The 14,132-nt window shown below is 37.4% G+C and overlaps 1 protein-coding gene across 10 annotated transcripts in view; it reads left to right on the top strand.

The window, feature by feature from the left end:
- nav3 (neuron navigator 3) overlaps positions 1-14,132 on the top strand; it is a 210,638-nt gene that overhangs the window by 63,972 nt on the left and 132,534 nt on the right. For all 10 annotated transcript variants that reach the window (XM_015395532.1, XM_015395533.1, XM_015395519.1 and 7 more), the window contains exon 3: positions 2,277-2,329. In XM_015395532.1, coding sequence (XP_015251018.1) covers positions 2,277-2,329 — 53 coding nt within the window. The remainder of the gene's footprint in view (positions 1-2,276; positions 2,330-14,132) is intronic.

Here is a 14,132-nt window from a genome sequence, read left to right as displayed (position 1 = left end):
TTTTGTTTCACACACTCACGAGATTGAACTCGGTAATGAAAGGCTATTTGCTAACAAACTACAGGTGCTAATAAAATATTAGCTTTATCTTTGTGTTAAAGATATACCATGTCTTCCAAAATAACAATGGTGGCCTAATGACGAACTTGGTACTGATAGCTAAAGTTGCTAATTATCTACAGGTCCTAATACAGTCTTAGCATCATCTTTGTGTTGAAGACAATGGTGGCCTAATGGTTAACAGTAAACTTCTTACTATAGCTAATGTTGGTAATAAGCTACAGGCACTAATACAAAATTTGCTTAATTTTTTTGTTGGAGACATAATTCCGACACAATGACAATTAGCCTAAGGGCTAATAGTGGAACCAAGTTTCGTTTAGCAGTTTCGCAAACGTAAGTTGTAGCATTTAGTTTTACGCAAAATGAGAGGTTGATATTTAAGCAAGATTTTATTATAGTGGGCTGCTTACACGGTTTTTTTGGACTAAAAGAAACAAAAAAAGCCACATTTCCTTCCAAATGTCATGCAAATTTCTACTTTAAATATGTCAAAAAAAAGAAAATGCAAATTAACAGTGTTTCAATTCATTAGAGCAAATTAACCAGGTGATGCAAATAGGAAACAGAGTTAGCCAACTATAGAGCAAACCACAGGTCAGTAATGGAAAGAGGTTTTGAATGTGTTGCAATAATGCAAGTCGTATTTACTTCATCATGTCAGCGAGTGTTAGTGATGTCACATGCCAATTGAATAAATAGAGAGAGATGTGTGAGTCAAATGGCAGGACTGCAGAGGAAACAGCGGATCAGTCTTGTGAGGTAAACATTCGCTACATCAGGACTTATTGACAAATTTGCTTCCATCTCTTCTTATGACCATTTAGTTTTTTTCAAAAAAGTGAAAAACCACCTCGAGCTGCGTAAAAACTATTAACAAGTTGATTAGAAATTTTCTGTTCCAAGCTCTTCTAATGTGATACTTCAAAATGTTTATAAAAACCATTGACGAAAATACAATCTGTTTGTTGGATATTAATCAGAATATATATCTTGTAGGCATTATTTAATTTAAGACAAATTTCTAACCCCATTTTTTTTTCCTGTTTTACATTGTATCTCTGAGGCGTGTTGGGATACAATGGAAAGAATCGAAATCTAGAAAAGTAATTTTTCCTTAACTTAATTGTATTTGTTCTTGGATTGAGGAGGTAAAAGACACATTTTGCCAAAGAAAAAGACAATTTACATTTAAAATAGGAAAACATTGTCTTATTTCAAGTGCATATTATCTAATTATCATATTTTAAGAGTAAAAATACTCATGCCATTGGCAAACTATCTCATTTACCTACTCAAATTAAGGGTAAATACACTTAATTTAAGACATTTTTACTTATTTGAAGATTGTTTTTCCAGTATAACGCCCCTTGCCTGGCAAGTAGCTTACCCTTAAGATCTATTTTATTCAACGAAAAGCCTTCTTGGGCTTCTGGAACACAAGGGCCATGTGACATAATGATTGAATGAATGGGAATGTGTGAATTCCCCCATCAGGTTGTTTTTTGGGGTTTTATTTGGTAAGTTTAACCCACAAGCTGACTGTTGGTTTGGTTTAGATGAAACAACTTTGTCATAAGTGGAGTGTGCCTGTGGCTGCATCATAGACAGTCACAAAAACTTTGTGTTTTCCAGTTTGAATGAGCTGCGAAAGTCCACAAAGTGATAAATAACGTGTAACTAGACTGTCCTCACAGCAGTGGCTCTTACATAATCTTTTTCTCAGCATCTTTTGGGAGACTTTCTCCCACTCATTGTTTTTTTTTATGCTCCAGATTTTTTCCTTTTCTATTTGTCACTCTCACCTTTGAAACTTTTCTTTTTTAGGACTTCCTTCTTCTTTGTTTATCAGACCCACAAGCATATTTTCCTGTCTATTATGCATGAGGCTTTTCTTTCTCATGTCGCCTGTCTCACTTTTTCTCAAATTCTCTCTCTCTCTCTCTAATGCTGGATTGAAACTTTACCCTCCCTGCTCACCCGACACAGACAATGAGGCCAAGCAGGCCTGTCAGTAACTCTGTGCAGCAGCTGAAGAATTAGGCAGCTTTTTCTCTGCTCCACACCTCAGCACGCACACCTCCACACACGCTCTGTTTTGTAAACCTCACTAACGGTTCTCGCTGGACTTGTTGGTCTGAACTCAGAAGGTAACGGATGTGAGAATGCGGCGCCTCAGGATGAACTCTCACGTCTCCGTTCTGTTTCTCTCGCAGCCAATGAGAAGGTGGAGGACATCAATGGCAGCCCCAGGAGCCAGTCGCAAATGGTGAGTCTCAAACTTCTTAATCTTTAAGCAGACATTTATGTTGAGGAAATTTGTTGATGAGGATCATATCACAGATATTGTTGGCCGAAGCAGACAGCATACAGGTGAGGGATGCTGCCTTTAACAGCATCCCTCCATTCAACATCAGCCAATGTTTTACTTTTCTATTATTTATCATTTTAACAATAAAATATCATTTTCCTTATTTTTAATTATTGTAATTCAAGTCATGATCAATTTATATGATATGCTTAGATCCAAACCCATTGTAGTTCTCTCTAGATGTTCCGGGTCGTCGTCTAGCAGGAAGATGAACCTCTTCCAGGATTTATTCATTCATCTTCTATTAAACTCTGACCAACTATCCCAAACATGTTGAAAAAAAAGGAAGCTCTCTATAGGAAGTTGCCACTTTTGCTGCGAGTCGAGGGAAAAGATAAATTCTGGTCTTATCTGAGCCTTCCACATTTGCGAGCCTACATATGGAATATCTTTTTCTTCTTGCTGTGTTCTTGGGTCTTGATGAAGCTCACAATTCTCTAATTTTCTTCATAGAACAGCTGCATTTATACTCAGATTAAATTACAGAGATGGAATCTATTTAATGTCAGGATTCTGACGGCAGCTGGCTGTACTGGACTTATCGACGAATTTGAGTGAATGTGAGCTAAATATGTATGAAGGAAGACTTTTATGGTGAATATTAGCAACAACAAAAAATAACAGACACCAACCACATCTATTAATGATGCTCTTATCTGTGTTTGCATTTTTCTCACTATCACAATCTAATGCATGAAAGATTGTTTGTGCTTTTGCTTAACAATGTAAAGCCAGTAATTAAACATTACCATATAAGAAATTATTACACAAATAACTTTTCTTTTACTCTGTCAAGATACAGTGAGAAATTGTGAATTTTCTCATCAACATTTAGCCATAAAAGAAAGACACTAAGGTGGTGAACCAAGGCAAAGGGTCAACAAAAGGATTTCAAATAAAACATTTTTAAAAATATTTATTCATATGGAGCATCGATTCATAACACATCTTATCTCAAGGCACTTTACAGAGACAATACAGTCAGATTGGTTAAAAATGTATATCAAAGAAAATCAGTTGATTGCATCCAGACATTGATTTTCAGGGAAATTTTCCTCCTCGATGTGACAATTTTCACTTTCTGAAGTGCAAGCCCCAATATCTATAAACATTGATATTAATGGCAGCAGCGCAGCTGATATTTCATTCCATAATGAAGTTGCAGTGAAACAGAAATCAACCAGATGAAGCTGCTTTGACAAGATAAAGCAGGAAGAACAAAAAGTTAGGCGTGAAACTAAACAAAAACTGTAGAATGCGAGAATAGAGGTACACTGAAGCAGAATAAGGAAAAGTGGTCACTATGTCCTCCAGCAGCCGAAGCATATAGCAGCATAAATATAGAAAATGGCTCACAATAACCTAAATGTTTTGGAGGAAATTTCATGAAAGGCTGTTTGCCAATGAGAAAACACTCAGGTCAAGAGATTCATCTGTGTAGGTTTTAACCTTCAGGTAATTAGCATAACCTTGCAATCAAACAGTTCAGTGTGCAATTAACATCTGAGTCCTGCTAATGATCTGTTTACTGAGTGTGAAGCAGAGACACATGTAAAAGCTAGAGGACACTGCTCTGATGCCCTGTCTAAAATGTTCAATTGTAGATCTATTATATTTTGCTTTTTAGCTTTTCCTGCTGAAAGATTAACCTCATCCCCATTTTGCAGCCTCTAATAGGCTTTCTAGCTGTATTACTTAAACATGTAGCTCCATCCGGCTTCCTTGTCCCTGAAAGGAAAGCAATCCTACTGTATGATGTTGCCACCACGTTTTTTGCTTCCAATTTTACTTCAGTAATTGAAAGCCTTAATCTGTTGATGTACAAACCTGGAGAGGGCAATAGAAAAGGTGAAAAATATGAACCTGATCAAGGCACCGGAGCCCATGTTGCACTGCTCAGCGAATTGGTGGTGAGAGGTTTAACCGCATCCTTTAAGGTCAACAACCCAATTCCTGAGAGTCTTTACACCACTTTATAAAAGGAATGTCTTCCATGCATATGGCTGAGTGACGGTGTCTCATTTCTTCTCTTTTACTGAGGCGACGAGCTTCGTAACCACCGGCTGTCGTCATTGTGAGATAATTACCCCACACTTTAACTAGAGTTGAGTAATTGTTTATACAGAGTTGGTTTGCTCTGGCATCGGCCCTCCTTCCATTAAAGTGACTAAAGCTCTTTTAACTACTTCCGCTGGCTCCCTCAACAGGACAGCGTGGCAGCGTGTGTCTCCCAGGCGTCAGGTCCTGGTTGGTATTCAAGTATTCACTTTTAAATAAGGTAGCATGAAAAGCTGGGAAAAAATGAGCATCTCTCCATATTGTCCCGTCACTGGAATGTTTCTGAATGTATTTTACGACTGATTTCACACGGTTAGCAGTTTTCAGCTGTTTCCTTTTTTTTTTCCTTCAGCTGTAGCAGAACTTTGCACTCTGGTAGAGTTTCCTTTACTTGTTAGGGTCCTTTACGTACATTCACATTTAGGTGGTGCTGATTGGAAACAAGCTGAATCCAGAGGAGGCGAACTGCTGCAGCTCTGTTACGCCAGAGCCCTGAGTATGCGATTGTGTGCATCTGTGTGCAGTGTGGTCTTTGTCTCATTCACTTGCTAAGCCTATTGATCCAGCACCTGCTCTGAGCTTGAAGGGTCCAGCCAGCTTGGGATAATAAACTTTGGGCAAGCATGGTTGCTTTTAGTGTGGGAGCAGAGGAAAGGAAACACCTGATATAGCCTCATCTATTCACATATGTATGTAATTGTTGTGGCAAAATATTTTAGCATCGTGATGCAGAAACAAATAGTTGACCAAACACAGAAATTACAATTTTTTTGGGATAAGCATGTTAACAAGTAGTTTGTTTTTTTTAAACTTAAATTAAGGCTCACTTTCCTGACTATAAATGATCCATTCCAGAGTGAACAGCTGAGAAAATTAAAAATGCAGAGCAGTGGTGTTAAAAGCTTACATGCAACCATTTCACAAAAAACACAAAGCTGGATGAATTTTATTGATATTGATTATGATATACAGACACAAAGCGGAACATAACTGGGATGAAAAAGTTTTAAATACGGAAATCCATCACAATCAACTGCCTTTAGAAATTTAAACACGACCCCACTGGAGTGTAATTTAATATCTATATGAATCCAGCTGTTCTGTGGACCCAAATTTTTGTCTAAAGCTGGATCCTCTTCAAGCACACTGCAAAAGAAGTACAGCAATGACAAAAATATGTAAAAAAAAAAAAAAAAAAAAGGGAAAGAGTTTCTGTTTTTGTCAGGAAATATTTGAATGGTATTAAAGCAACACTTTAGCAGAGAAAAGTAAGGAGAACACCAAACTAATTTTATCAGGTTGAGGTATCTAGCTTTTCATTGAATGTTGATTGAGGCACGTAAAGAGCCTTATTTCCCTTTGGCATAGTGACTGTTGTTTCAGTAGGCCAATGCTAGCCATGATACGTGCTAGCATTAGACGCTAAAGACTGTTTCAAATGTTATGTAGGATTAGTTTGTCAAGTTTTGGTTGTGGTTTGAGGACCCAACTGCGGAGGCAGAGAGGCTGAGGAGATTTTTTACAGTTTAATTGATGAAAACAGTTAACGAAGGCAGGAATCCAAAAATCCAACTTCATTGAGACATCAGGGGAAACCGAACTCGAGGAGCCAGAGAGACAAGTTAGGAAGAAAACAGCATTGAGAAACCAGCAACGACAAGGAACCAACAAGGAGTGACAGCAGAGGGAGAGTATATATATATATATATATATATATATATATATATATATATATATATGACTGAGACAAAGGCAGGGCTAACGAGCAGATAAGGAACAGGTGTAAGAGGAGACAATGATGGAGCCAAGGGGAAAGGAACACACACACAAACACGAGGGCAACAGCGGACAACAAAGAAATAACCTGAGAACTAAAATATATCGAGAAAGTACAACAAAATAGAAATTAAACCAATAAAACTAGAAAATATGGAGCAAAGTAAAGCATAACAGAACCAAAACTATGACAGTTTGTCATTGTAATGAAGTTACAATAAATATTAGTTTCTTTTTTCAGTGATAACTTTCTAATACAGTTAGCATAAATGATTAGTGCACATGTTAGTACTAATCCTAATCTGTAAAATCTTTACATTACTAGAAATCAGATTATCTATAATTTTGGGATTATTAGACTTCCACACATGCACATGTAGTAGAAAAATGTATTCAACTATTGGCCCCAGTTAAATAAACGGAGATCGATGGATTTCACTCATTCGGCACTTTATTTTATCTTTGCATAGAGAGAACCGTTCATCATATGACCCTTATGGCACGGTAATCTGCCCTGTTCTGATCTAGACAGAGTTTTTATCCCTTACTTATACTGAGGAAAAAGCTGTGAAGGTTGTGTCAGAGTCTAAACAAATTACACACACTTGGGTTAAACAATAGCAAGTCTTGAGAAAGAATTTGGCTTGTTTTTGAATAAGTATTCCTTGTATGCAAAACACTTCTCATTTTGTAGCCTTGCAGGTGAAACAGACTAAGTAAAAACATTTTTCACTGGATAAATAGCGTAACCAAATATATGAAACAAGAGAAATCTAAATTTTCTGACCACACATCTCTTGTTTCCGGCACCAAAAAGCATTGCAAACTGATCCAGACTAGTTTATAACATTGAAAAAAAACAAAAGGGAAAAAAGACACCAACATAAGAGGTACAAATGCTGAGTATTTACTGACAGTCCTGTGTTGAAGGGGAAAAAAACATAGCTTCAGTACATTATAAACTTCTCACATAAAAAAACAAACAAGCAGGGAGTTCTGGAAAGCTGCCATTAGTAACCTAGCACCATGAGTCCTACGGCTGCGGTATCACAGTAGCAACAGCTGGGATTGGGAGCTTTTCTGTAGTTGGGGTCTTGAGGTTGGTCTGCATGTACAAGCATATAACGGGTCACTGGGGGTGTTCTACATGATTCAGAGCCAACTTGAACAGCTGCTGGAAGCTGTTGAGCTTAAACCAACACAGTGTCAACAGTCTCTCCAAGTCTTTTAAATAATCAACCTTAGAATGCGCCGTTTGTGGCTGAAAGGATTAAGATAACCCATGATAGCCCATGAGAGGGAAAACTAGTAAAACTTTACCCCCTTATAAGGTTTGCAGCTGGCTCAACAATGGCTCTCTTACTACTCCTACTCTGCTGAAAGAATAAAATCTATCAATAAAATCGTACAAAGTAACAATAACTAAATACATTCTTGTGTACATTCATGCTATTTAATTAACCAAAAAGTAAAAAAATAAGCATAGATATATACACTGATAAACATAAGCACTGATTTTAGACTGAAGAGTGTAGCTGAAGTAAACATTCATACAAGATGATGTAACTATAGAAGCATCACCTGGAAAATGCACTTTTTCTCTCTTGTGTCAGGAAAACAACCAGGGAATCAGAAATAAAGAAACTGAGGAATTAGTTAAGACTGTTTCTTAAAGGTGCTACATTCTATAATCCCTGAAAATATGCTGTTGTTTTCATTTTTAGGTTTCCTCTAAAAATGGCAGTTGTTCATATTTCTACAGTATATAAGTGTTTTTAATGTATGTTTGTGTACTATATGTGTTTCTGATGTTAATGTGGAGGCATAAAGACAAGAAAGACGGAATTCAGTCGAAGGAGCACAAGGATAAGAGTAAAGGGTAACCCCTTTTCTCTGCAAGTAACCCAAGTAGTTGTTAAATATTCTACAATACGTGGACGCGTTTTTGTCGTCAAAGCTTCTTATTTACATGTAAAGTCTATGAGGGAAGGCGTCGAGTGGTTCAGTGGAGCCTCCAAGCATCTGAAGATGTGCATCCGGGCATTCTGGTGTCCGGGCGTCGGATCGTCCAACCAATCGACGCATGAGTTCAGAAATCTGAACTTTGGCAGCTGGATGCCAGAGCATCAACCAATCACAGAAGCAGATGTCGCTTCTGCAGTATAAATGCATTGAACTCCAAAGGTTAGAAAAATAGGCAAGGATTACCCAAAATGGGGTGGATGTTAAGAGGTTGATAGGATCATAATCCTGACAAACTCGCTTAAAAAAAACGTGTTAAAACTACTTTTTCAAGAGCAGATAAACAATCAGAGCATTGAGGCGTCAAAGCGTTTTGGCCTGCTTTTGTCTAAGTACGTCTGAGAGTTTTTGACGCCCAGATCACGTTTGATGTGAACACACCATTATAGGTACTTGTAGGGACCACTCAACTGTAGCGACCATGAGGAAAAGTTATTTTATTTTTTGGGTTAGGCGTTAGGTTCAGGTCTAATGTGTGAACTAACTCATGGTATATTTTGGTAATGGTAAGGGTCTGGGTTTAACCAGACGAATGGAAGTCAGTGAAAAGTTCCCATAAAACTTGAGAGAAACACAACTGGAGAGAGAGGTTTGCTACTTCCTATTAACTTTGTTGTTGTTGGTTGTGGTAACTGTGATTTTGCCACTCACATTTCTTCCATTTGGTCAAGTTACACTGCTTGGTGATGCTCTTTAGGCTCCCTGAATACTATAGCTAACTCTTCAAGCATGAATTACTCCAGTGTTTTCAGACCTCAGCTTAATCACATTGCTTTCTGCTCATTATAGTCCAGATATTCATGCCACCGTTTGTTGGATTGGTTGATCTGTAGGACTACTGTAACAAACCAAAGATAGAAATGATAGAAAGTTAGCAACTCCAAAGTAAAAAAAGAAAACAAAAAGAAACCTTATAAAATAAACACTTTTACATCTCTATTTCTTTTTTTATATATATAAAAAAATTTGCAGTGGTATATAAAGATAATTAGATATGCAACAGCATAGATCCTGTCTGTTTTCTTTTAGCTTGCTTTTTTATGCTTTTGCATTAGTTCTCATGGCTGTTGGCCAGAATACAGGGTAAACCATGGACAGTTTGCCAGTCCATCACAGCATGACTTACAGTTACACAGGACAAAATCCTCTCTAAATGTCTAACCCTGAGGAAAATATAGAATTAATAGATGCATTTTTGGATCTGTTGTCAATTTCTCATTTTAAGTCTCATTCCTCTGACACGGTAGTTTCATGGAGAACAGACAGAATTACAATAGATGCACATTCTGAGTTTTGAACAGGCAAAATATCCCTTTTTTTCCCCTTTACAAGTATTGTGCTTAAACACAAGCACACTCAAATCATAGACAGAAACATCTCAAGAGGCTCACTCAGCAGAAAATATTAAGCCTCACAAGACTAAATCTCCTCATTATAGACAGACATCATTAGCAAGCCACAGAGCTTTTCCTCGCTGTACAGATAACGGTGCAGTTTCACGTTCTGGGTTTATGTATGCGTGTCTCTTTTTAGCTATCTCAGCAAAGAATGACAGGAAAATAACACTTAGGTATTTTCTACAGAGTAGAAATGTTACGGCTGTCAGCAGATGGTGGTGAAGCAGGGAAATCAACTCTGTCTTATTGGTGATAATAGTAACAATTGCCTGTTTAAAAGAAAAAAAAGGTACATAACATCCTTTTAATCGTCTTATTTCAGGACTCTATATGTTTGACGTGTTATATTTGACCCAGGAGAAAGTATTTTATATTAATTTATGGCTCTTGTGGAAAGGCATATTCTTATACTGCCTTAAAATCCCCTCATACGCAGTAAACACTTAATAAATCTATGTAAATGTTAAAATATGTGTGGTAATTTATGCAGAGAAGGTTAAATTGGACACGCATGGTTTATCACACACACATTTAGTTGACAGTGTTGCATAGTATGCACCAGGGTTTCCTGGTCCCAGTTTGTATCATACCTTAGTTTCAGAGTCCTCGTCTGTTGATAACCTTGGTTCTTAGATTTTGAACAAATTGTGGTTTTATGTATCAGTTTGGTGCATACATTGGTTTGAGTGTCCTTATGTTCTGATTTGGTACATGGCTTGGTTTTAGCGGCTTGTTTTTTTTTATGTAAGCTTGTTTTGGGATCCAGTTTTTTATTTTTTTGTCTAATATTTTATCTTCCTTGCTTTCAGTATTCTGTTTTCATTTTCTTTATTCACTGTGGTGGTTCGTGATTCTTATATACTTTGGTTTTAAGGTTTGGCCCAAACATTGGGTTAGTAGATGGCTGGTTTACTACAAACCTTGGTTTTTGCATCAAGATTTAGTACATACCTTGGTTCTTTAGTGCTGGTTTGTACATACCTTGGTTTTTTAGGGGATCTTGAATTGGTGCATATCTTGTTTTGTTTTTTTAGTACTGATTTAGTATATACTTTGTTTTTTTGTTCAAGTTTAGTACATACCCTGGTTTTTATGTACCCATGGTCTGTTGATTTCTGGTTTGGTACTTACCTTTTTTTTTTATTTAGTTATGGTTTGGTAATACCTTATTTTGTTATTTTAGTCCTGGTTTGGTAATACCTTGTTTTGATTTTTTTAAGTCGTGGTTTGGTAATACCTTATTTTGTTATTTTAGTCCTGGTTTGGTAATACCTTGTTTTGATTTTTTTAAGTCGTGGTTTGGTAATACCTTGTTTTTTTATTTAAGTCCACCTTTAGTACATACCCTGGTCTTTATATACCCTTGGTCTGTTGAGTTCTGGTTTGGTACGTACCTTGTTTCTTTTTTATACTCCTGGTTTGGTAATACCTTATTTTGTTATTTTAGTCCTGGTTTGGTAATACCTTGTTTTGTTTTTTAGTCCTGGTTTGGTAACACCTTGTTTTGTTGTTTAACTCCACCTTTAGTACATTTTATATACCCTTGGTCTGTTGAATTCTGGTTTGTACGTACTTTGCTTTGTTTTTTAGTCCTGGTTTGGTAATACCTTGTTTTGTTATTTTAAGTCCAGGTTTAGTACATATCCTGGTCTTTTGTATATACCCTTGGTCTGTTGAATTCTGGTTTGTACTTACCTTGTTTTGTTATTTTTTTGTTCACTTTTGGTACATACCTTGTTTGTTTTTTAAGTCCTGGTTTGGTAATACCTTGTTTTTTTAGCCCAGGTTTAGCGCAAGCCCTGGTCTTTTGTATTCTAGTTCGGTACATACCTTGTTTTTTGTTGCTGTTTTTTTTTTTTTTTTTTGACCTGGTTTGATATGTATGTTGTTATTTATTAATTTTTTTAAGAGGGGGGGTTTAAGTCTAGGTTTATACACTGGTTTTTAGTATATACCCTTGCTCTTTTGAGATGCGGTTTGGTACATACATTTGTTTGTGTTTTGGTGCTTTAGTGTGGAATGCTATACTGAATTTGTCTTTTAACAGCAGCTTTCAATAAATATGAATAAAACCACGGACGCATCATTTTTTTGATGAGAATGATCACCACCTTTCAATTAAAAGTACATTATCTAATTCCATGCATCACATCACAAAATCTGTACTGTAAGGCTTCACTACAAACAGCACATCCTATATAAGAGCAATCTAACAAAGGATGTACCGGTAGGTTTGTTTACATTTTGTTAATTTTGTTCTGTAGATTCTATGCAAAAAAACAACAAAAAGGAAATCAAGCCTGGAGAGTTCAAAGACTGCCAACATAATGTATTCAATCTTCATTTATTCTAAGGAATAACACTAAAGTACCAAACAGGAGTAAGAGTGATGAGTCTGCCAAATAGCTGGTATCTAAATCTTTCACTTACAGTGAATGTGAACTCATGACCTCATCCAGTCAGCAAAACGGATTCCTACAACATTATTTAAGGCAAAATGTTCTGGATTTCTGGCCTCCAAATCCACATTGGAATGGATGTGCTCTCATTTGAGACCCATCTGAGTTTAAGGGTTTTTTGGAAAGCATTAAAGGCCACGAGCTTCATCTGGGCGCCATATGTAAATGGCCTGTACAGCAGCCAGATGAGAGACAGAAGCAGCAGGAGCCAAGCCTCTTCTCATGCACCATCAGCATGCAGCTTACTGTTGATTCTGCTTTTAATTGATCACGTTCCTGATTAGAAGCCTCCTCCCTCTGCTTCCTGTCAGGCTAAAGCAGCTGACTATTCCTTGGGTTGCTGGATTGATTGCCTTGTTTGACTTTAGGCATAACCTTTTGGAATGGTTCCTTTTTATAGGTTTATGTAGCTGAAACAAAAAAGACAGATAATCAGTTTTAACTGGTCTAACTTCTTTAGCTCTTATGGTTTTCTTTTTGCAGGCCTTCTTTCCTCCACTTTGGGCACATTTGCTTCTTGGACACATGTTGACGGTTCTCAAATGTTTCCTGCCTGGACTTAGTGCCCAGGGACTCATTACAGGCTCACTTGTTGCCCAAGTGGAAGCTTTTAATCGCTTATTCTAAAGGAATGACAAGGACAGATGCTGAGTTAAGAGAGATAAACGTTGGCTTGTTAAATGGGCACAGTGACAGACTGTTAACCCTTCAACCCGCCTTGTTTATATAGCCAGTAAATCCAGCTGCAGTAGCTTCAACAAGGACGCACTGAGAGTTGGACCCCAGCAAACCCAGCCTGCCTGGCATTGTTTTTAGCTACCAGCAACACGACATGATTTTAATTTATCTCCAAGTTTCACTGTTATTCCTCTTTTTGGAAGGATGTAGTCTCAGAAAAGTAACATTTATTTCTAAATCCTTCTATCATCTGGGATTAGGTCTTTATGAGGCCATTTGTTGTCTAATCGAACAAAGCTCTGAGGTCGGAAATGGAACAGCTGCTTTACACTCAGATTAAATTACGCACAGGTGGACTCTGTTTATTAATTGATTAAAGGCAACTGGTTGCACAGGGTTTTATTTGAGGGTTTCCGGATTTCAATTATTATATTATTATTACATACCATGCATCTTGTTTCTGTTACAAATAACAATAATAGAGGACAGGAATTAAAGGTACAGTAGCTCCAGTTTCTGCGTACTGCTGCAGAGAAGGCTGCATCTGATGCACAAGTAAAGGAATATCTGGAATGTTCTGCAGCTCTGTTTGATCCTGACACTGAAGGCCATGGAGGGCTTAAACTGAGGAGGCAACTGAGGTAATGTCCCATTCTGCTGTGGCTTAGAAACCTGCATGGGCAAATGTTTGTTTTGAAAAACGTCTACACATTGTTTTTCTCATGTTTTACTCAGTCTATATCTATGTAATCTCGTCATTATTATTTTTTGTGTGCTTTCATTCTGTTAGATCCAAACTTCATTATGTAATCAGACATTGGTTGCAAGCCAAACAAATACTAAAACTAGTCTTTTCATTTCTTACTGTCCCCCTGAAGACCTCCCTGTATTTACTCTAGATCAGGGGTCTCAAACCGGTTCCAGAAAGGGCCGTGTGACTGCAGGTTTTCTTTCCAACCAAGCAATGGCACACCATGTAATGATCTTGGTTCTGTTGGTTTTTCTCTAAGTTTTCAGTTTCAAGTTCATCCTGGTTTTTCATTGTTTTCTAGCTTTATTGGTGTGTTCTCGATTCATTTAAGTTTCTTAGGTTTTTCTTTGTCTGTCCTCTGCCCCCTTGTGTTTTCTTTTCCCTTGGCTTCCTCATCAGCTCTAGTCACACCTGCTCCTTATCAGCTCATTAGTCCTACCTTTGTTCAGTCAGCTATAAATAGACTCCCTCTGCAGTCCCTCTTGGCTGGTTCCTTCTGTCAGGATTTGTTTGGAGGTTTTTATGAGGACCCAAATGCAGAGGCTGACAGGCAGGGGTGA

Source organism: Cyprinodon variegatus, unplaced genomic scaffold (genome assembly GCF_000732505.1).
Source record: "Cyprinodon variegatus isolate N-32 unplaced genomic scaffold, C_variegatus-1.0 Scaffold744, whole genome shotgun sequence".
Lineage (NCBI taxonomy): Eukaryota > Metazoa > Chordata > Actinopteri > Cyprinodontiformes > Cyprinodontidae > Cyprinodon > Cyprinodon variegatus.
This window is presented reverse-complemented; position numbering and strand designations above follow the sequence as displayed.